At 44.0% G+C, this 23,691-nt stretch overlaps 3 protein-coding genes across 3 annotated transcripts in view; all 3 read right to left on the bottom strand.

Annotated features, from left to right (window-relative positions):
* Window positions 1-8,593, bottom strand: part of LOC142363273 (SUN domain-containing protein 1-like) — a 43,309-nt gene extending 34,716 nt beyond the window's left edge. The window contains 4 exon segments of the mRNA XM_075436718.1: window positions 6,443-6,638; window positions 6,743-6,769; window positions 7,911-8,101; window positions 8,434-8,593. Coding sequence (XP_075292833.1) covers window positions 6,443-6,638; window positions 6,743-6,769; window positions 7,911-8,101; window positions 8,434-8,555 — 536 coding nt within the window. The 5' untranslated portion in view covers window positions 8,556-8,593.
* Window positions 562-4,762, bottom strand: LOC142363294 (SUN domain-containing protein 1-like). The gene is made up of 6 exons (XM_075436804.1): window positions 4,674-4,762; window positions 3,574-3,657; window positions 3,143-3,253; window positions 1,629-1,727; window positions 867-960; window positions 562-646 (listed from the first exon to the last, which is right to left on the bottom strand). Exons 1-6 carry the CDS (start codon window positions 4,705-4,707, stop codon window positions 562-564), a joined length of 507 nt encoding a protein of 168 aa, XP_075292919.1. The 5' UTR covers window positions 4,708-4,762.
* Window positions 8,594-17,211: 8,618 nt separating the features above from the next.
* Window positions 17,212-23,691, bottom strand: part of LOC142363274 (SUN domain-containing protein 1-like) — a 43,731-nt gene continuing 37,251 nt past the window's right edge. The window contains exons 17-25 of the mRNA XM_075436719.1: window positions 23,261-23,347; window positions 22,842-22,885; window positions 21,661-21,796; window positions 20,484-20,738; window positions 19,835-19,919; window positions 19,368-19,483; window positions 18,713-18,880; window positions 17,781-17,873; window positions 17,212-17,322 (exon numbers count right to left, since the gene is read on the bottom strand). Coding sequence (XP_075292834.1) covers window positions 17,212-17,322; window positions 17,781-17,873; window positions 18,713-18,880; window positions 19,368-19,483; window positions 19,835-19,919; window positions 20,484-20,738; window positions 21,661-21,796; window positions 22,842-22,885; window positions 23,261-23,347 — 1,095 coding nt within the window. The remainder of the gene's footprint in view (window positions 17,323-17,780; window positions 17,874-18,712; window positions 18,881-19,367; window positions 19,484-19,834; window positions 19,920-20,483; window positions 20,739-21,660; window positions 21,797-22,841; window positions 22,886-23,260; window positions 23,348-23,691) is intronic.

The raw sequence follows: 23,691 nt of genomic DNA, 5'->3' as shown, positions 1-23,691 counted from the left end.
GTAGCAGCACTTTCTACACAGGGTAGCGAAGTTCTTCCTTTCTTATTCTCCCTAGTACAGAGGATTTTCAATCCTGACTGTAAGTTTCTGCAAAGCTTCATCTTCTCCCCAGAGTAGTTTCTAAAGTTTTTAGGACATGAAAGACATGAACCTGCTTTTCAGAAACAGCCCACCACTTTTGGCAAGTGTTTGAAACTGAGTTTGTTTATTTCAAAGAAGACAGCTGGCCTGGAATACTGTCAGCTAACCAGTCTAAACAGCAGTATTTTAAGCAACTCAAGGATGGTCCAGAGCAAGGGAAAGACTTTGGATGAGTTGCTCAAAGAACCTAACCCCACTTTTACGGAGATTAACAACAATCAAAGCAATCGGTACACAACCTGCTCTTTGTGACCTCACTGCTATTCTTATCAAGGGAGGTGAAGAAAAAAGGACTTCAGTGCATTTACGCACCCACTCTCACTTTCTAAAGAGCTCTATGAAATTAAATCGAGGGTATTCCTTTCACGGCAAGGGGAAGGCTACTGACTTGTCAGTACTTTGAAAGCTTGAATTGCTGCCCTAGTCACAAACAAACTTGCTCTTTTTTGCTTCTGCGTCTTCTTCATAAACCGAGAGCTCAACTAAAAATGCTCTCTTGGAATGGCTGCAGTAAGCATACACCGGTCTGTGTCATAACTAAGCGATTCACGTACCTAGTCGAAACAGGAGCGGGAGAAGAAACAGGAACAGCTGGTAGGTCTTTGGAAGGCATCTAGAGAAAGAGAGAGGAAAGTTCACATGAAACAACACATTTCTCCTCTTGTATTGTTTTATAACTGGGTAAATCATTTGCTCACAAAACACTTTTCTCAAAGGATACACACCTCTTTAGAAGAAACACCTTGAGAAAAGACATCAGAGTAGCAAGTTGATACCATCCAGTTCTAAGTAACCGGTACATGCCAGAAGCTGCCCTCCCTAGAAGACAAAAAGTGGTAGCGCGAAATGTCATTACTGCGGCACATGTTCAAAGGAACCAAGCAGAGGGACATGCAACTGTGGCCAAGAATGCTTTGCGGAGCAGAGAAATGCGTGAGCACAGGCAATGCATGCAGCTTATTAACATCTAGATAGCACAAGCACGACAGCATTGTAACACCAGAAACTCAACAAAACCAACAGCCACGCAAAAATATGAAATGCTCATTTGTTAGAACAACGCTATCTTGCCAGAAGTCAATGTTTGAATCGAAGTTACCACACAATGAAGACAGTTCAAGATGTTTCAAGAAATGCACAGATTAGCAGCATGAGTTTTTGATAAGAAGAATACCAAGATGGGCAGTGACTACCAAACCAAAACATGCCCCGTTATTCTTGGCACCCCATATTCTGTGCTATTCACACACTTGTTCCCGCATGAAACGGTCCGCTTAGTCTCCCATTATGCCTGCGAACAGAAATATACCCTCTCATTACGCATATTTTGGTCAATAAAGAAAAGCAGCACATGCATTTCAAGACACCAAAGCTACAGCATAAGCATAGTCGAATTAGTGTACGCCACGTCCTGCAGAGTCCTAGTTTGTCAAAAGGAACGGGCAATGCGCGCACACACACACACACACAGAGACTGAGACAGTCACCTGGAGAAAGAACGGCCAGCCAAAGTAGAGACACCACCTTCTGAGACACAAGCCATCCTGTTGCTCCCACTGTTTGCAACACGTCAAGCATAAAGTAACCTAGATTACAACAAATTCACTTCTTGTGGTAACATACATATATGTGCTTAATGTTCTTTCCCAGCACATGCAGTAAAACAGATGCGATCCCCTGCACATCACACGTTCCGCAATATTTTAAACCATACCTTCCAGTAATCTACAGACTTGGTTCTTCACTGTTTAGAAGCAAAGCAAGCCACTAATAAATATGAAGCCAAGTAAAAGCAAGCCAATTTAGAAACACAATTTTCATCTACAGAGATCAACAGAATGATCAACAGCATCTGTGTAGCGTATCACTTTTCCAAAAATCAAAGTTTACCTTTTGCAGCTTGTTTATCTAACAATGTCATGCTAAGTGTAGAAGAAGAGTAAAAAAGTAGTACCACAAAAACAAGTTTTAAGCACATCATTACTTTAAAAGCATCTGATTTGTTCTGAGTTCTACATCAAGTTCATTGTCTGGGTTCATGTGCAGAAGAAGGAACAATTAAATGTTTTAAATCCTAGTGAAAGAATTAATGATGCCTGAGAAATACTCACAAATAATAGAAAATATTCCCTACTAAAAGTTACAAGCAGTAAACGTTCAATAAACTGAATGTTCCCAAGGATCTTCAGCAGGTCAATTTTGAGGCTCTTAGAAAGAACAAAACCAACAACAACAACAAACCCCAACAGACTAGAACAAAGTGCTGTGACTTGAAGCCCACTGAAGCCAACAATTACTATTTCCAAGACTAGGACTGCTCGTTCTACAGAACATACTACGTAGTACAAATTGAGAAAATAATCCTACATTTTTAGATTAGCAGATATGTCTGGCTTCATCTGAGGGACTATAGATCTACCAACCCAATATTTTGCAAAACATTTAGGTGACTGAAGTGTCTCAAATCATTTTCCTTTGCTGAATAAAGGGCACTCCACAGATTCTTGATGCCTCTGTCATTCAAGCTAGCAAACGCTCATCTCACAGGGAAGATGCTATCCCTCTAGAAGACTCCTGGAAAAACTGACTCTCACTAGAACAAAAATAAAATGTTAAAACCCCTTTATCCAAATCATCTGCACACCAATACCTCATACCTTGCTTTCTTTTCAAGGCAGCTTTTCAACCTGTCAAGTGTACCAACTGCCCCAAAGTGGAATCAATTAACAATATGACTTCTTCTTTCTAACATACAAGGTGTATGCTGTCCCTACACCTTGTTTTTCCTAATAGGTAAGCAGCACGCCAAGCTTGTACGAAAGCCAGTATCAGAGCAAGAATCAAACAGAAGAGCTGTTCATTAATTTTCTAGACACTTTACACTTTTCATCTACTTTGATAGATGAAGATAAGAAAACAAACACAAAACAATATGTAGGATTAACATTGTGAGATTGCGATTCAAAACAAAAACAAAAGAAAAAAAAAGGTCCAAGTCAACCTGCATAAGAAAAGGTGTGCCAAATGGTCCTTGCTACCCTTTTAGCCCGTAAAGATTGCATGTGGTCTGTGGCGTACAGTTCAAGAGGTTTCTTCCCCTTACAGTCATCACCTGTTGGTTGTGGTAACAGTCGATTAATGGGACAAAGCCAGGATCAAATCAAGATTGTTACAAGAAAACTTGAACAAGTCTATGTCATCACACCAGTTATCAAACCAAAAACCACTAAGCAAACTACAGCAGAGTCAATCTTGCTTGGGGAAATCTTACAGTACACCAGGCAATCGCCATTCTTGCCCCTACGTTCAAGTTGCCAAACAATCGTTGACTTTGCAGCTTCCCTAGAGTCAGGGGCCATCTGATATTACTGTTACAGCAACAACCTGGTGTACAGCCCAAGGCTGAAAGACAACATCAGTCATTCTACTTACATATTGATTCCTCATTTACACCAAGATGGCCATCTTCTCTGTAAAACTCCTTCACATTCATGCTTCCACAGTAGTCTGAGTGAGCTGCAACGCATTCAAACAGCATACATGGAATGTAACTCAAGTTCAAAGCCTTTCACATATGCGCATTTGAGCTATCATGGATACAGATTTCAGCTGAACTGGCTTGGTTCACTACTAAAGCCAGGTTAGTCACAGAAAAACTGAAAAACAACCAAAGCAGCAGCCTACTCTGTGCAAACTTCTTTTTTTTCCTTCTGTAAATAACAGGGGGCCTTTTCATTCAAAAACCTTTCTTGCTTCTTTTCAGATAGCAAAGTTAGTACAAAAGTCCCCAAGTAACAACTCCTCAAATCTTCAGCTCCTGTTCCCATCATCCTCCAAATACAGGCGAAGCAATACCTCTTTGTACAGGTTTTACCGGAGATCTTAGAAGACTGAGAAGAGAGCGTTAGCAAGTTACAAGGCACTGAGGCAGAGAGAACAGGAGAGCGCAAAGTTTTATTCACACACAGAAATCGGTTACCTTCTGCCTATGGCAATTTCACTTCACTCACAGAGCAGGCGTTACAGAAGAGAAAGCACTAAAGAAGAATGGAACATTTTCGGGGAAAACAAGATGTGCTTTAGAGTAGTGCGGAGTGATGATGGCAGTTTTAGTTTTGCAAGACAGATCTCATCAAGCTTTAATGGCACAGTGGGCTGAAGGGTACGAAGACAGTCCAAACCTACAGACATTGAAGAGTTAGGATTTGACACTCTCACAGCAAACAGTTTAAAAAAAAAAAAAATCAACTTCAGTTTCTCAATTTAAACATTGCCTTCTACCACTTCCTAGTCAAAATCAACATGTGAATCTTAACTGTAACACATATCTCACATATGTGAATCCTGATACTTCCAAAACAGGGGGAAAGTAGGAAAAGGGTAGCACAACTGAAAAGAGAGAAAGACAGGAGCCAGCCAAAAGACTATAGAAAAAAAACACCGTAGTGCCAAAGATGAAGTCCATAAGAAAAAAACCCAACAGACACACTCCAGCTTTTTGTGGAGACCAAGGAAGACAACTGAAAAGGTACCTTTTAATTCACAACCCAGCTTCAGCAAAACCATTTGAAACAGTTGCACTAACAGTGGTCAAACACACTGCAGCATCTTTTGCATCAATCGCAGAATCTTACTCATGTAGAAACAGGTTGCTCCTGTTGGAAAAAACAGTGTGAATACAAATTGTTCACCTACCTAAAGATGTATTTCTGTCCTCTGGTGACCGCTAACTTGTCGAAGAGTGAGCAACAAGCATGGAAAGCCTTTGTTTAGCCAGGAGTGTGAAACTTAAGCAAGCATGGTTTGAAAAGGCTGGATGCACTGGGTATTAGAGCAGAGCTTTTGGAAGAACTACACATCCTAGGGAAAACACCTTCAAGACAGAATCTATGACTTCAGCAAGAATACCTTTTCTTCATCAGAATTAAGAACTCTACACAGCAATGAATTCCTTGCTTACACTACTCAGGATTTCCCAAGGGTGACGTGAGCTGTTGATACTGATTTTGTGGGTTACAGCTCCAAAGCGACAAACTGCATCCTTCTTGTGGATTGGAAAGGGTGAGGACTTCTCACCTCCTCCTCTGCCTCTGCATTGCAGGAAGTTCCTGCAGCGGTCTGTCTCAAGTGCTAGAGACACACACTTCTGCAGAGCCACGGGAACAAAGCGGCAGTCCTCCATACTGCTGCTCTCCTAGAATCAGCCACATTCCCAAAACCTGCCATGACTGTGTGCCTCTTCCCCCGCCCTCCCGAAGTTGAACCCAAACTACTCAGTTCAAGTTCAAATGCATGTGCAAAGATGAGTTCCTTGTAGAATTCTCCTGCGTGAATACAAACTCAGGAGCACAGAAAGTAGGTTTCATACAGTGTCCCTTGTAATTCATGACGCTAAGCCAACAGAATTCCTACCTGTGATACTGATTTACCAAAAAGATATACTTGCCCCAAAGCACTTGAAGTCACACCTCACAGTCCGAACTAACGGATTTCTTGCTACTGAGAACATACTTCATTCAAGAATACCACACTGACAGAATTCCAAAATCGGTTCCTAATTCAAGGCCACTCACGAAACAACTTCCTGAGAACTGAGGACTACCAACCATCAAGAAATTACAGATGGTATACAAGAGGCAGGCAGATGCAGTCAGGACACTGAGGACAAGCATCCCTATAATGGAGATTGCCTTGAAAAGGCAGAACCTTGTTTACAGCAGATTCATTTGGTTTTGAGCTTTAGGAATATGGTCACCAGGGAGTCTATCTGGAATCAGTTTTCCCCTTTGGAGTTCCATTTTTCAAGGACTTGAGGTTTAGCTTCTAAAAACACTCTAATAAGCTGCACGGTTAAATGAGGAGAAAAAACCCAAAGCAAAGTAGGACAGTATCTCTCCAATTTCTTGCATAACAGAAGCACTGCAAAGTAACTGTTCTGCTCAATTTTGAAAGTTCACGTAACAATAAAAAAAAGCATCAAAAATCTGGACCATACAGAAGCAGTTTCATCTGAAAACCCTTACCAAAACCTTAGAAATAGACTCGTATTCGAAAACCGTGTAAGTCCTACAGTAGCACTGAAAAAGAAAAGCTGAGCATTAGATATCAAAAGCCAACAAGTACGCAAAGTTTCAAATGAAACAGAGGAAGGTATTCCTTGTAAGCTGATATCTAGAATTTGGATATTGATAAATTTAGCAGGGCAGGAAGAGTACTTAAAGAACACTACATTAAAAAAGAATCAACTGAACTGTACACCATTCTGCCATCCACATGAAAAAAAAAAAAAAGAGAAAGTAACTTACTGGATGCATGTTTCTGGCTCCTATCCCTGGAGTAAATTCTGGAAGATGGCACATGAGAAGGCGAGTATGCTGTCAGAACCTCCTTCCGTTTAGAAAGCATGCTGCAATCCCTGCAAGTGTAGCCATTGACCACTGTGCTGTTTTCTGCTGTTTCTGTATCACCATTTCCCTGCATTAGTGTAGTATCACTACCTAGCCAACCAAGAGTAAAACATATAGAGCACTGCTATCAGTATCGCCGTCGCTAGTTACCGTTGAATAGAATGCACTCGGAAAGAAAACGAAACCATAGTTACCTTTAGGGTCGCCTTCATCATCAAGACCTTCAAAGGGAAAAAAAAAAAAAATTTGGTCCCAAGAGTAAGGAAGTCCCACAATCAACTACGATATCTGACAAGAACTCCAAGTGAAAGTCCCACTGATTTTAATACTGCAAAGAAAAGCCACTTTATGATTGGTATTTAACATATTTTGCAGTCACTACATGAACAGAAACAGATCCATACATTCAGACATCGTTGTAGTAGGGTAACAGACAGTGAAAAGCATTCTGCCACGGGAGCAGCAGACTAAACATGAATGACAACTGCACCTTTTCTTACCTCCCATCTGACTTGAAAGCAGCTAATTACAAGCTTATGCCGTTTCTGTTGCTTGGTAACTACTTCGGTACTACCGTATTTTAAGATTCTGTTTGAAGAGCCAGGTATTTGACAGTTTAGAACGCATTCTACTGAGATTGAAACAACTCAAGGGCACAGGCACACTGACTGGAAACAAATAGTCGTTGATGGTGGGACTTGATGATCTTAGAGGTCTTTTCCAATGTACGATTCTATGATTCTATGATATAGTCATTTGTTGATCTTCTCCTACACAACACCTGGAGTACTGTCTACGTAAAGTATTCTCCTCTTCAATGAAAAAAGTAGGTTCCAGAAAAGCATACTTGTACCTCCTTGCAAAAACAAACCAGCCAGCCACAGACAAAAACCCCCTCAGGAAAGACTGCAGTGCCACGAATTTGAAACTGTCAGATGAAGGTATGTTAAGTTGAAACACACTTCTGGCTACACACAAACAAGAGAAAGCTTTTCCTTTGGCTTTGCAAAGACAAGCTACGTGTTTACCATTCTTCAAATACAGTACTCTATGCACAGATGACAACAGAGAATTACATCTATGCAATCTACGGTGCTGCATCACATATACGTTTGCCTGGCACATTCACTTGACTGTTCAACGCGTCCTGATGCTGACCACACCAGTAAATCAAGTTTACTCACTGGACTGTGAATTTCCAGCAGGCAGACATCTACAGCAGAAGAGTGAGTACGTGCACACGTCTGAGGGCAGAACGGAAACATGGATGGGGAAAGAGGGAAGATGAGGACACACGTTCATACACGCCAACCCAGAAGCAGTTTTCACAGTCCGATACAAGCAATGGCAATGATTACCTACCCCAGAAATTATTAACTTCTCTCTGCTCTCGAATCCGGGATTCACCCAATGCACTGGAAACAATTGATGCATCACTGGCATGGCTATTGAAACTGCTTTGGCTGACAATGGAAGAGCGGGACAGATTCTTCCTTGGTGTGTGTCTTGCACTGCCAGATTTCTTATTCACACTTGGGCAGTGCTTCAGCACCCTACGAAACAGAGCAAAGACACATACGATACAGCACGAAAGATGTAAATTTCTCTTTCTCTCTCACTTTAAATGAAAAAAAAAGGCAGGGTATGTTAAAACTGACATGACTAAACGGCTCAAATCAGGTTTAAAAGAAAGTCCTCCAACATCTACGCTTTTGCAAAGACTTCACTGCAAACCACACACTGAGCATAATTCTCAGAGTATGGCAGTCAATGCCGAGAACAAAGAATGAAGCAGCCGGGAAACTAGGTTTGTACTGTCATGTTCAAACAGCAAGTCTCAAGACTCCAACCAAAAAATTAACTTGTGACGACAAAAAGTGCTTACTTGGAAGACTGCTCTCTGAAGGACAGGTTTCCAGCATAAGAGCTGTCAGGATGGGTATCCTTTGGTGCAACACTGGATTTCTTCAATGCCACAGCAGATAACCGTAAGCTACGCCGCAACATTCTTGGCGAATCAAATACTGGATCTATTTTATTTTCAGTCTCAAAATCCAAAGCAGACGAAGAATAACTCGAACTGCAGCAAAACATGAAGAGCAAAGTTACCTGAGGTGAAGAGAAAATTCCCCTCGTAACAAACACGCCCTTCAAGCTAGTCTGAGTTTCCATTCAAAGCAGTTTATCCGGGGTTATGGAGCAACTCCTACAAGACACGCCACATAATACAAACAGCTTGGAAGTACATCGATAGTCAAGGTTCTCTTCAGCAATTCACATTGCAAGTTGAACAACTGAAAGCAAATGCTAGTTAGAAAGAAACAACCACCATGGAAACCTGTGGGCCTCAGCAGGGCCCCCAGCGCGGTGCAATTGATGAGGGAGGATGTGTTGGAACTTGTGGGCCATAAACCCTGGGAAGAAGGGAGTTAGTGCCTAGCCATCCTGACCCTGAGAAGAAGAGAGATAGTGCCGAGCCATCCTGAGGGAGGAAGCAAGGCCTTGGATAAGATAAGCAAAGAATGTGTCTGCATGGCCTTAGTTTAGATGAGCTTAGGAAAAGAATGTGTCTGTATTAGCAACTGTGTTAACCAATCAATAGGTGCCTAGTTTGAAACTTAACCAATCAGTTTAAAACACGCTGCCTTCTGATCTGTATAAATGTATGTGTGTAAGAACAATAAAACGATCATCCTGCTTGCATCAAGCAGTGTCCCGTCTCTCAATTGCGGCAAATTGGTGACCCCGATGTGATTCGGAGAAAAACCACCTATCTGCGTGGCATGCTGCGAGTCCCACAGGACGTTGAATGAGCTGCTGAAAGGAAGCAGGAGCCGGCTTAAACAATCCCTCTGGAGCTGAGAGGTGAGCTGTGGGAAACATGGGAAGTCAGACGTCTTCCCCAGAGAGAGATGTATATGAGCTTATGAAAGCTCTCCTTAAAAGACATGGAAAGAATATTTCCAGGCATGATCTTAAACTGATGCTTAAATGGGTACAAGTGAAGATGCCCACCGTAACTGCGTCTACTATCTTTACGTGGGAACTTTGGGATGATGTGGGGGTGAAACTATGGGACGCGGCAACGACAGGGAACGCCGAAGCCCAGCGTATGCTCCCCTGGTGGAGGAGTGTTTTTGAGACTTTAAAAGCGCAAGAGAAAAATCATAAAGACAAAGCAGGGGAGGAGGATAACTCTCCCACGGCGCCTCCGGTGCTGCCGGAGAACAAACCCTTAAGAGTGTGTGCTGCAGGATACCCCCCAGGGGGGGATCCTTTTGACCCAGGTCCGGTGGATCCTGAAAAAGAACCGGATCTCTACCCCCATAACCCGCACGATGTGTGGGCTAATATAAAACGCCAAGCCTTGAAGGAGGGGGAGTTAGAAATCGCTAAAACAATTGTAGCCCCCGTGATCTATCACGGTCGGGGGGCTCAGTGGGAGGCTTTATCTTTCTCGGTAATTAAGGAACTGCGTCGTACTGTTACTGAGCACGGGCTTTCGTCTCCGTATTTTGCAAGTTTGCTGTCTTCTGTTTTCGACACTTATGTTATGACTCCGCATGATTTAAAATCTTTAGCGCAACTGTTACTGACTCCGACACAGTACTCCCTGTGGGAGTCACACTGGAGGGGGGGACTCCAGGCACTTCTCACGACTTACGTGGGTCATGGCAATGCAGCTATAGCTGCGCTGACTATCGAGCACCTTACTGGCACGGGTCAGTATTCTGATCCGGTGGCTCAAGCCCGGGATATCCCACGGGAAGCTCTTGAAGCGATTCATGAAAAAGCTAAACAAGGCCCTTTTTAAAGTCCCTGACTCACAAAAACCGCAAAAAACCTTCACTACGATTACCCAGGACCCCCGGAAACCTTATATGCAGTTTATTGACAGGCTGAAGCAAGCTCTGGAGCGTCAGACAGACAACACAGAAGTGCAGGAGATTTTGTTGTTAAAATTGGCTGTAGAAAATGCTAATGTGGATTGTAAAAAGTTACTGAAATCTCTCCCAAATCCAAACCCCACACTGGTGGAAATGGTAGAAGCTTGTAATAGAATTGGCACTATGGATCATAAATTTGAAGCCATGGCTGCTGCTTTCGCGGCCATGCACAGCTCTGGGGGGCCCAGGAATTGTTATGGTTGCGGCAAACCAGGTCATTTGAAAAGGAACTGTTTGGCTACCAATGCTGGTGCCAGGCCCTTGGGGTCTGCCTTAGATGCCGAAAAGGGTGTCATTATGCTAATCAATGTCGGTCTAAGTATGATTTCCAGGGTCAACCGATACAGGGAAACCGATCGCGGAGTGCGGGGCAGCGACACGCGCAGACACAAGTACCGCAGCCGACGTTTCAACCCCTATGGAGGGAACCAGCAGTGTCTCAAGTCTCCACCCAACAGCAGCTGGTAGTGCCGGATTGGACCTGGCAACCTCCCACACAGTAACGTTGCTCGATTCCTCGGTTCACTTATTGTTAACAAATGTTTCGGGGCCCCTACCCCCAAAAACCCAAGCGCTTTTGTTAGGAAGATCATCTACCACCTTGTCAGGACTTTTTGTACTACCAGAGGTTATTGATTCTGACAGTACTGATGAAATTAAAATCATGGCATGGACCCCGTTTCCTCCTTGCACGGTACCAGAAGGCAGCCGTATAACACAATTGATATTGATTCCCACAGTGACGGACTCCCCAATTCCTAACCAGCCTCAACAAAGGCAGAGAGGGTTTAAATCTACGGGGGACCCACAAATTTTATGGGTACAGTCTATTTCTCAGAAACGACCTGTGTACCAATGTACCCTTATTCGTGGGGGGCAAAAAGTAATATTAAATGGGATTATTGATACTGGAGCTGATGTCACAGTAATATCCCAGGCCAAGTGGCCTCCACAATGGCCTCTGGCTAACGTTTCCCAGACATTAGCTGGAATTGGGGGAACTGGTAAAAGTCACCAAAGCGTAGAATTAATCCAAATCCAAGGTCCGGAAGGGCATACAGCTTCTGTTAAGCCTTTTGTGTTACCTGTTCCTATGGTTCTGTGGGGGCGCGACGTACTGTCTCAGTGGGGAATGTCTATTCGGACCCATTTTTAGGTGGGGCCATTGAAGTGCGCGACACCCTGAAATTAACTTGGAAAACCAATGACCCTATTTGGGTAGATCAATGGCCCCTCCCTCTGGAAAAGCTTCGCGCCCTCCAGGAATTAGTCACGGAGCAGTTAACAAGAGGGCACATCGTGCCCTCCACTAGCCCTTGGAATTCACCTGTCTTTGTCATCGAGAAACAAACTGGCAAGTGGCGCTTACTCCATGACCTTAGAAAAATTAATGACGCTATGGAAGATATGGGAGCCCTTCAACCAGGACTCCCATCCCCTACTATGATCCCTCGAGACTGGCACTTCACTGTTATTGACCTCAAAGACTGCTTTTTTAATATCCCACTGCATCCAGACGATACTCCTAAATTTGCCTTTTCAGTTCTAAGCGTCAACATGCAAGCCCCATTGCAAAGATACCAGTGGGCTGTGCTGCCACAGGGAATGAAGAATAGTCCTACGATTTGTCAGTGGTAGGTAGCTAAAGTACTTACCCCTGTTAGAACTACAATGCCTAGTGTCTTGTTGTATCACTATATGGATGACATCCTGGTGGCTGCACAACTCCATGAGGTCATGGAGGAAGCTGTAGCTCTTGTCATGGCTGCCGTTAACTCGGCAGGCCTCTGTATTGCGCCGGAAAAAATTCAAAAAATATCTCCATGGAAATACTTAGGTTGGCGCATCAGGGCCCAAACTATAACTCCCCAACCTCTGCAGATACAGACAGACATACAAAATTTACATGATGCACAAAAATTGTTGGGAACAATCAATTGGGTTCAACCACTGTGGGGGATTTCTAATGCGGACCTAAGTCCTTTATTTAGACTGCTAAAAGGGGACACTGACTTGCGCTCCCCCCGCAGTCTTGACCCTGAAGCCACTACTTCCCTGCAAAAAGTTGCTACAGCAATTAGTCTCCGACAAGCACATCGATGGGCTCCCGAACTACCCTTTTTTCTGATTATTTTGAACCCCGCTTGACAACCTCATGCGCTAATATTTCAGTGGGATTCTCAGAAATCAGACCCACTGCTAATTATTGAATGGATTTTCTTACCCAATCAATCTGCAAAGACTATTTCAACACAGCACGAGATGTTTGCATCTTTAATCATTAGAGCCCAGTAACGTTTGCTGACACTATCAGGAATGGACTTTGCTGCATCTGTTTGCCTGTGGCAAGTACTTACTTACAGTGGCTCCACCAACAATCCGATGCCTTCAGTATAGCAATAGCTGGCTATACAGGACAACTTACTTCTCACCCGCCATCTCATAAGCTACTCAATGCTGACTTTCGTCTTCTGTCCGGGCCAAAAAGAAGCGACCAACCCTTGCAGGCCCTCACCGTGTTTATGGACGGCTCTGGAAAGTCGCATAAATCGGTCATCCTATGGTGGGATGACCAGTGTGGACAATGGAACTCGGATATAGAGACTGTGCCTGGTTCTCCTCAAATAGTAGAACTGACCGCAGTTGTTCGACTCTTTCAAAGATGGTCCACACCGCTTAACATAATTACTGACTCAGCTTATGTTGCAGGAATTGTTGAACGGGCTGAAGCATCTGTGTTACGTGATGTCTCACATTCTGAATTGTTTGCTTTATTGCAGGAACTTATTTTCCTCCTGGACTCGCGCCCTCATCCCTATTTTGTCATGCACGTCAGGGCACATACTGTTTTACCTGATTTTATTGCAGAAGGGAATCGACGAGCTGATATGCTTACGTTACCAGTGCAAGTATTACCGGATCGCATAGCACAGGCTAAACTCAGCCATTCTTTTTTTCACCAGAATGCTGGAGGTCTTAAACGCCAATTTGACCTCACTACCCAGCAAGCGACTAACATTATCGCCGTGTGTCCTAACTGTCAAAAACACTCCTTTCCGTCGGTAGCGGGAGGGGTTAATCCTAGGGGACTGCAGAGCTTACAACTGTGGCAAACCGATGTAACCCACTTTTCAGAATTTGGTCATCTAAAATGTATTCACTCTTCCATTGATACCTTTTCTGGTGCCCTATTTGCCTCCTGCCACACAGGAGAAGACACGTGATGTTCAAAAACATTTAATGCGTGCCTTTGCCACTTTAGGTATACCCTCTCAAATCAAGACGGACAACGGCCCTGCCTACGTGTCCGCCGCAACAAAAGCCTTTTTTAACTCCTGGGGTATTACTCACGTTACTGGCATTCCTCACTCCCCTACAGGCCAATCCTTAATTGAACGCTCTCATCAATCTCTGAAACGCTTGTTACAACAACAAAAAGGGGGAGTAGGGACTGCTACCCCTGAGGAGCGTCTACAGAAAGCCTTACATGTTTTTAATTTTTTAAATTGTTCTCTGTTAGACAGCAACCCTCCGATAGTTCGTCATTTTAATACAAACGCTTCGTTTGAAGCAACAATCAAGGCCCCAGTATTGATTCGAGATCCTGAAACAGGTAAGATCATGGGACCCTACCCCCTTATCACGTGGGGCAGAGGTTATGCTTGTGTTTCCATAGAAAGAGGCCCCCGATGGATTCCAGCAAAAAGCGTGCGGCCTTTCCGTGAATCGTTGCCACAACCGTCTGAGGACGAATCGGATCGCACCCGGGACCAACCTTCAGAGCAGCAAGTTGGTGAACCTCCTCCAGAGGACCGGGACAATCAGGACGGTAGAATCATAAACATAGAAGGACTGTATGAACCAGCATATAGAAACACCAGTCACGAAAGTCTCGTGTCTTTTCTGTAACACTTGCAAACCATGGGTTTTGTGTACATGCTATAAAGACAGCAGTGTATGCTTTAGCTGTTTTTATTTTTCTGTTATTACTCCTTCCATGCCTGTTGCAGTGTTTACAAAAACTAATAACACACTCAGTAAAAGGAATTCTTTTTGTACAACAGGAAGGGGGAGATGTGGGCCTCAGCAGGGCCCCCAGCGCGGTGCAATTGATGAGGGAGGATGTGTTGGAACTTGTGGGCCATAAACCCTGGGAAGAAGGGAGTTAGTGCCTAGCCATCCTGACCCTGAGAAGAAGAGAGATAGTGCCGAGCCATCCTGAGGGAGGAAGCAAGGCCTTGGATAAGATAAGAAAAGAATGTGTCTGCATGGCCTTAGTTTAGATGAGCTTAGGAAAAGAATGTGTCTGTATTAGCAACTGTGTTAACCAATCAATAGGTGCCTAGTTTGAAACTTAACCAATCAGTTTAAAAGACGCTGCCTTCTGATCTGTATAAATGTATGTGTGTAAGAACAATAAAACGATCATCCTGCTTGCATCAAGCGGTGTCCCGTCTCTCAATCGCGGCAGAAACCCATGTTTGAAGTCAAACCAGAGCAAGCATTCGTTGTACAGCTTTAGACACACAGTTCTGTGGGGACCAAGTGGAGAGAGGAAGCCATTCAGGACAGTTTCTTTGCCACGCTGAGCCACAAATTCAAAATCAGGATGCACTCTGAGTTTCAAGGTAAAGACTCATTTAGAGCCAAAGCTGATATTTTAAACATTTTGGTTGCCAGTTCCTTGCTTGCAGAACCAAAGATCCATATGCCACACTACTCCAAGTTTCCACTTCCCAGCAAGTAAGAACTTCCCCACTTGAAGATACTTCAAGACCTCCCTACTTTAGCTACACTAGTTTAACTACCATGAGTTAAGAAAAACCCCAAGTGTTTTTAAAAGATTTCTTCATCTCTTAATCATTACAAATCTTTAACTCTGAACAAATCAAAAAATGGTTTTGTCTTTCATCCGTTTTTCTCTGATTTATCCTAGATACATATTATGCAATCTCGCAGTTCACAAACATGACGCTTGTTTTTGCACTGTCTTAGCAAGAAGTAGCAGCACTTTCTACACAGGGTAGGGAAGTTCTTCCTTTCTTATTCTCCCTAGTAGAGAGGATTTTCAATCCTGACTGTACGTTTCTGCAAAGCTTCATCTTCTCCCCAAAGTAGTTTCTGAAGTTTGTAGGACATGCGAAGACATGAACCTGCTTTTCAGAAACAGCCCACCACTTTCAGCAAGTGTTTGAAACTGAGTTTGTTTATTTCAAAGTAGACAGCTGGCCTGGAATACTGTCAACTAACCAGTCTAAATAGCAGTATTTTAAGTGCGGCAGGGCCCAGGTCCGAGTCCCCGGGGGACACTGTACGTTGGCGGGGGGGCAGGCCCGGGCCATCCCCTCCTGGGGCTGCCAAGGGACGCTTGGGGACTGGGGGGCGAAACTCAGCGCTGCCCATCACGCAGACCATCTCGCACGGCCGGGCCGGGCCGGGCCGCAGTGACCCGCGGGCCCCGCGCTGATCTCAGGCCGGGCCCGCCGCCAGCTTGGGCTGGCGCCGCTAGCCCTACCCTCCGCGGCACGTACCCGCCCCGCCGCCCCGCAGCCCAATGAGGGCACAGGAGGTCGAGATCGGCAGAAGCGCTGGCCAATTACGAGCGGGCGCTGGCGTGGCGGGCAGCAGAAGGCCAGTGTGCATGGGAAGGCTCTGGAAGGACGGGCGGGGAGGGGCAGGGCGGCGCGCCGGGCCCCACGTGAAGAAGAGCGTCCGGTACATCTGCGCTCCGGAGCGAGGGATTGCGCTGGGTAAAACTTTTCTCAGCGGCCCAACAGCCGAGACAGACGCCCGGTGAGAGAGAGCGTGCCTCCCCCTCAACCCCCCCCCCCCCCAAAGAAGAGCGGGGTCAAGAGTGACGGCGGCACCCTCCCCCCTCACAAAAGCAGCCCCGAGGGAGCACGAGCGACCCGCAGTGCGGCGACCAGGACAGGCAAACAGGGCCTGCCACGGCAGTTGGCACGGCAGCTGGCGCAGGCAGGGCCCCGAGGCTCGGCCAGCTACCGGGGTAAATTCAGCCGGTGGTTATCACTTGCTCAGCTAGTAGCTAGGGTCTCCACTCGCCTGAAAGCCGTCACCAGGCGGAATACGGCGACCCAGACAGAGCTCCCGCATAAACAGGCAGCTGTGCAGGTCTCTGGCTGCAGGGAGTGCCCGAGCCTGTCACTGGTATGGGAGGGCAGCAGGCAGAATGCCTGCGTGCGCTGTGACCAGGTGGATGATCTGCTCGTCCTGGTGGCAGAGCTCAAAGAGGAGGCAGAAAGGTTCAGGAGCATCAGGGAGTGCGAGGGGGAAATAGACTGGTGGAGCCATGCCCTGCCACCCCCGAAACAAGCGCAGAGGATGGACGTTCCGCAAGAAGCAGAAGATCCCCTGCCCTCTCGCCACCAGGCTGAAGGAGAGCACCTGAGAGACAGCAGGGAATGGAAACGGGTCCCTGCTCGGGGCGGCAGGCGAATCCCCTCCCGGCCTCCCTCTCCACCCCAGGTGCCCTGACGCAATAGGTATGAGGCAATGGAACCGGAGGGGCAGGCAAATGACGAGGCGGACGAAGGCCCACGCACGGGTTGCCCAGACCTAGGCAGTCAGCCCCACGCATCACGACTGCCTCCACGAAGAAAAAGGCAAGATTCCAGTCTTCTAGGCTTTCCGGCATATACAAAAATCGAGAACAAAATGCACAACCGTAAAACCAGTCCAAGCTGAAGTGCTGGAGATTATTCGGCAAGTTTCCCATGCACTCTGAACCGATAAAGGCAGGTATATTCCGGATGTCCCCAGTTAGAAAACACTCTCAGTTCCACTATTTGGAATGCGTTTTCACTTTTCTCCTGCAGAAGGAAAAAACAAACAGACAAACCAGAGTTTGGTTTTGAGTATAAACAGGTGCAACTGAAGGTGCTTTCTTTCATTCCTGCAACTACCAACTTTGATTAATAACTGAGTGATGCCTTGGGAACCTTCTGCCACTTGGAACAGAACCTTCTTTGCCTTACAACCGTTTTGTTGGGTTTTTTGTTGTGAAGGGAGTCAGAAGCAGCATGAAGCAGACTCCTCATACGTTCGGTATCTTCACACCACTTGTGTCCACCTGGCACAAAACTTTCCTCCCCTCTAAACTATCCGAACCTTAGGTTTTGAGGCAGATCAGTAGCTACTTTCCACCTCAGTTTCTACGGTGCCCAACAGAGAATGAAGCCTTTTTCCTTCACTGCTCATTGTGCACTACCCTAGAAAATATGCGTGTGCTTCTTCTGACACTTGAAATCTTCTCATCCAGACTTACCATCACTGGAAAGGTCTGCAGTGGTTCTCCGTCTTGGTCGTAGACATACTGTCCTAGAAGCTTGCCGCCTTCTTGATATTCATTATCTAGACCCTACAACAACAGGAGAAAGACGTTTGCTTCCATCACATTTCAAGTCAAACCAAAGCCAGAAGCATGCCTACCTAACTGCCTGTCAACGCAAGTCTCTGAAACCGAGGTCAGAATACTTCCCGTGGAACTTCATGCTTCTTCAGCCACAGCTCTGCATTTGACTTTCCTGAACTGCAAAGAGCTGTGCTATGTTTGTATGTTGCTGTTTTCATGGTCAAACCCCATCATTTCCATGGCACAACCAAGATCGCAGTGGACAATGTAAACTGCTCAGGACAAACAAGAATGAGAAAACAGCAACATCACAAACAAGACGGAAGCCAAGATTCAGATGCTTGCAGACGGCGGCTTCAGCATTTAATGGAGCTAGACAAATGTTCTCAGGTATCACAGCTACGCTCTGATGTAGCCTGTGGTCTTCTGTTCTGCAGTCCTGCCTAAGCAGCTGTGGTGCTAGTTAAAATCAATTTAAAACACACTGAAGGCACATCACAGACAAGGTGCAAAGCCAACACTGGGGAGGGAGAGGGTAAGCAGTAGGAGTGGTGGAAGGATGGAACATTTCGAGTGTCCGAAAGAACGATACCAAATCAAAAACAATCACCTCCCTCCAAAAATATTTACTACTGTGTAAAGCAGGAAGAAAAGAAACAGCTCCCTCAAAATTAGCTGTAACACTTCTTATTCCTAATCTCAAAGCTGATTACAAGAACAGCAATTTTAAAAGCAAGCAGTTTCTCTCCTTAGCTGTCCTCCCTTCAGTCCTTATTTTCCAAGATCTGCGCCACAAATATTCTTTATGCATACAAATATCCTCTGAAGTTCAGAGACAGACTTACATATACTGCAAAGCTCCTCAGAGCACTGGAGATCTCTCCTGTTGCTGAAAGTGCTTTTGGGATGTGTTCCAACGTAAAGGCAGTCGGATAGATCTTCCTTGAAAGTCGAACTACGAGATACCCCTGTGATCCTTTGAAAGCCCAGCAGTTTCCTGGATACACGTCCGGCTAGACAGGAGGAAAGGGGAGAGAACAGGATGGAACACAACAGCAACAACAAAACCTGCAGCCACAAGCATTTTGCCAGAAAGAGTTGTGGCGAATTCTGAATTATTAGGGACAGTCTTAGAGAGTAAGTGGCAGAATATAATCTATTTGGTAGCATTCTTCAGGGAGACAGCATATCCACCCGAACAGCCAGCAGCGTTTTGAAGATCCGCCTGGAGACTACTTCACAACAGGAACCCTCCCAGTGCTCACACTCTGCAGAAGTCCAGTGTACCACCCAAGCCTCCTAGCAGGGTCTTTGTTTTGCTAGAAGACGACTTGAGCAGCGCCCAGGAACTACCAGAAGAATGGCACTCTTGGGAACATCGTTCAAAGGACCCGTGCCCCACAGTGTGTTGCAGACAGAAACATCCAGCATCCAAGAAACAATCCAAACCCCTCAGCACAAAATAACATTGCTGAATTTCTTTACTCGGCCTTTAATTACCTGAATCACCGCACTTGGAGGCTGAGAGACGTACCACAGAGGAATTCCAAAGAGGCTGATCACTGTTGTTTTGCTGTCATAGGTTTCAGAACAGCGAGCACTCAGAATGCTGCCACCTTAAAAAAGATGTATCACGTTAGCCGAAATAATTACTCATTTCTTCCTGAAGACTTTTCAGCCAGAGATTTGTAGAAAGCTTCGTGAACGTATTACCAGTTCTTTTCCTCAAAACCAACTAGTAAAGATACTGTTCAAGTCTAGTCATTGGCTGGGGATACAATACTTCTATCAAGTACAGTGTTCTTTTCAGTATGTTCAAGGTTTTTCACCTCAGAGGGCTAAAACATACACATTTTCCCTAGCGAGTTCAGTGGTGCGTACACCCCACGCAAGCAGATCTTTTGACATTTTTAGTAGATACTATAAATAACACGAATTGTGAAAGTGGAGTTTCGTCCACTATTTACCTGCAGATTCCAAGGCGAAATCCACCATACCAGTCTTGTCTTGAGAGAAAAGTTTCAGGGCATTGTTTACAATAGTCTGGGCTTGCTACAGATATACACATAGAGGAGGAGAAAGGGAAGAACTTAATAATATCAACTGATAATGTAATTGATCCATACACATCTGTATACATGTAGAATAAGCATCTTTTTGAGATGCTGCGCTCCATCGCAAGTCTTTGAAAGCCTCTCTCAAGACAGAGGCCATTTTTAGTGCATGGTTTTTTGGCTTAAAATACAAATTCATACTGCATATTGACTGGTGCTTTCTTCAAAAGTTGCATTCTTTCCCCCACCTTCCCAAGACCCTGAGCTGCATTGCTTTGGTATAGCTGTTTTATGGGAATTCTGCAATTTTCAAGATAGCATGCTTTGGAAAAAAAAAAAAAAACAAAATAAAAACAAACAACAAACATTCGCAACAGGCAACAAGCAATGCTGTAAGTGTACGCTTCATCAAGCATTTTCTGTAGTTCTCCCCATTTCAATTCATGTTCTAAACATCTCTTCAAGCCACTCACGTTTATATTGACTGCGATGCTCCACAAAATGCCTAGAAAAGGACGCCTTACAGTTTTAGTTCAACTTGCGAAAACTTCAACTCACTCACCGCTTCTGTGATTCCATGAACCCCTGCATTAGTCACAGCCTTTGTTACTACTGCAGATGTTAGCTTTTGGTTTGTCACAGACATATGGAGAGTGATCTTCTGGAGGATCTGCGACTCTAGATCCTGCAGAAAAGTGTGCAGATCACTTTTGCTCACAAAATTGGATGCAAGCCATTGAAGAAGCGATTCGGGGAAGTCTTCTTGTTGATCACCAAAAAGCATTAGCTTGACAGATTCCTTGACTTGGGCATTTACCTAGTAGAAGCCATTAACAGTTGTAACCAAAATGATTAATCTTTATAAACCAAGTAACACCATATCTAATAGACATATGTGAAATCAATACCTACATTCGATACTACATAGCAGTCTAGCTTTCACGCCTATTTTAACTACGTTGACTAACACTGCAGTAACAGACCAGTCAGGTGTGCAGAAGAACATATGTGAAATCCGGGTGCCGCACTGGTTTGGTGGACACGACACACTTAAAGCCCTAGGAAAGTGTGTAGTTTACACTAGGGGTTCAACGCTTCAGAATAAAAACGTTGGCTGCAACATTTCAAAGAAGGCACCGGGGCAACTCTAAGAGGAGCAGGGTACTTGTTCGGCCTACTTAAGCAAGTTGCTTAATTACTTCCTTATGGTATGCTTTGATTCCGTACACAATAGGTAGATCATATTTGAGCACTGTCACAAGACAATAGTTTAGTCAAAGCTGATAATCCTGCACTAATACTTGCTGTTGTATTTTGTTGGCTACATTCTAGTCAGATTGTATAAAAGGCTTCAAAAGAAATTAAGCCCGATTTTTTTAAAAACATCCCTCGGATCACAAACCTAACTTGTTTTACATGAGTTTTTGTTCCATATTTCCATGGGTTAGGCATAACGCATTGGTAAGTACTGTATACAGAACTGCTATTGCATCCTGCTACTGCATCGTGTCTTAAATGCAAAAAACCCTGCTGCTGTAGGAAACAAGCCATAAACTAGTTGAGTGAAATGTTACGTGCTAATGGAAAGAATTTATAGTACCACTACATAGAACACAACCATTCTTTAACATGAACACTACCCCCACATTACTTACTGCAGTGCATTTCAAGAAAGTTAGTGAACAAAATCAAGTACTACGAAGTTTTACTGGGACAGTTACAGAAGTTACGGAACCTACTTTTTCATGAATGACCTCTATTTTCTCACAACTTTTCTTCAGACTTTCTGCAGTTAACAACTCCGATTTCATCTGAGACAACTCTAGTTCTATCTTTTTAATTTTGGACAGAAGTTGGTTATGTTCATCATCATCTCTGACAAAAACAAGGAGTCAATAGTTAGGAAAGAGTAGTTTGAATCATTCCATCAAATTCCAAAGGTGCGAGAACCTACTTGTCCAATACAAAGTGCTTTCCTAGCTCAGTTATTCACCATGGTAGACACTGCGAGCTTGCAGTTCCATGAAGATGGCATTTAAGGCATACTTAGGATTAATATATTCAAAGCAAAGTATTTTGAAGTTGTGAACAAAATCCAGCAGTGATGACTTTAGAACATCACCAGATCGACTGTAAGTCAAACATATATAGATTTTATGTGATTTAAGGTTTCTGGCAAACCAGTCAAACGTTATTTGCATGAATTTGCCATTGGTTAGAGCGAGTTTCAGGTTACCTTACTTAAACCAGAATAGCTTTAGAGGCAGATGTCAAGCTAAGCTTAAGTTAAGCAGGTCACATATTACCAATATAGTTCAGTGTTTAGTGCATGCTGTGGAAAAAACTATCAGCCATTGCTTTAAAGCCGTTTTACATTTAGAACCAATGTAAACAACAATTCAGATTCAGTAAAGAAGCGTGTCTTTTCCTCTTCCCAACGGGGAAACTGCTTCATGAAGTGCCGCAATTTTTATTTTGGTATTACACAGTACGTGAGTGGAAAGTAGTATCGCTGACAAACCAAAACAGAAACAAAAGGTTAGAACTGATACAATTAAGAATTTAAATATAAAGCCTATCAAAAGCAGTTACTGTATACATCACTACATAATCTGAGGAAATATTCTAATGCATTTATAATAGGATGAGAAGTCACTCGTTCTCCTCCTGTACATTCACAGATTTCTCTAGTACAAAATGTAGTTGTAGGACTGCTCACATACTGGAAGTCGGCCTTGTGCTGATGTTCGGCATCACAGTTAAAGCCCACTATAAGACAGCAGTACTCTTGCTGATGACACAAACTCTTACAGTCAGTTAAAGGACACAAAGTACTGTTGTATTTCAAAGAATAACACGTATATCACCATCAGTTAGCATCAGGATCGAAAAATGAAAATTATTTGAAATGTGCTTATACCTCATTGGTTTTGCTTTGGCTACATCAAGCTCCTTCTGGATGGCCTACAGAATACAGAAGTTAGTTTTAACATATACAAAGAAACACAACTGACAGAAAGAGGATAAAGAATGTGAAATGAAAATGACACATTTTAGCACCACCTATACAGGACTGTCTCCATACTTGTGTTTGTGCCTCTGTATAATAAGATCTTTATTAAAAAAACCTGCGCCTTCGGTCAAGTGAATAATATTTAATTGATGGACTGAAATGCTCTCCAAGAACGGGGAGCAAGAATACAAACAACTTTTGAGACTTAAACAACTGTGACAGCTAGAGTAAAGCAAACTGGGGCTTACGATAGCCAACAAAAAACTAAGTCTGTTTTACCAGAGGGTTACAATTACAGCAAGGTAACAAAGTTAACTTTCAAATACCTTATATTCAGCAGAGAGTTTTTGAAGAAGGTCTTCCAGTGTCAGGATACGCAACTCATGTTCTTGACGTAAAGCCAGGAAGTCACTCTTAAAAGAGAGGAAAGAAAAAAGGGGTGTATTTTCTTGCTGAGTACAAATAGCATAACTGAGGTTTTCTACCAAGCATAATTTTTATTTCGTTCTGTGTTTAAGTGACTTATCCTGCAGCTACTGTGAGAAACGATAGAATCTGTAATAAATATAATGGCCTGATTCAGCAGTAGTACGCATTACACACAGGGAAGTTTACCACAAAACCCCTTCTTTGTCACTAGTCCTTTCTACAGTCTTCTTTCTCTGTATGAAAACAAGATAAATCCAACCGACTTTCAGCAACTGAAGATTCTACTTTAGACCAAATATCTGGAAATCTTTGTCAGCAATAACAAAGG

Source organism: Opisthocomus hoazin, chromosome 15 (genome assembly GCF_030867145.1).
Source record: "Opisthocomus hoazin isolate bOpiHoa1 chromosome 15, bOpiHoa1.hap1, whole genome shotgun sequence".
Taxonomy (NCBI): domain Eukaryota; kingdom Metazoa; phylum Chordata; class Aves; order Opisthocomiformes; family Opisthocomidae; genus Opisthocomus; species Opisthocomus hoazin.
This window is presented reverse-complemented; position numbering and strand designations above follow the sequence as displayed.

Bases quoted from the DNA above. Each gene is read 5' to 3' on its own strand.
- LOC142363294 (XM_075436804.1), bottom strand. From the start codon at position 4,707: ATGGTTTTGCTGAAGCTGGGTTGTGAATTAAAAG. The intron at 3,254-3,573 runs GTAAGTAGAATG...CACAACCAACAG, and splicing joins TGTAAATGAGGAATCAATAT to GTGATGACTGTAAGGGGAAG. The intron at 961-1,628 runs GTGACTGTCTCA...TTTGTCTTCTAG, and splicing joins GCTGGCCGTTCTTTCTCCAG to GGAGGGCAGCTTCTGGCATG.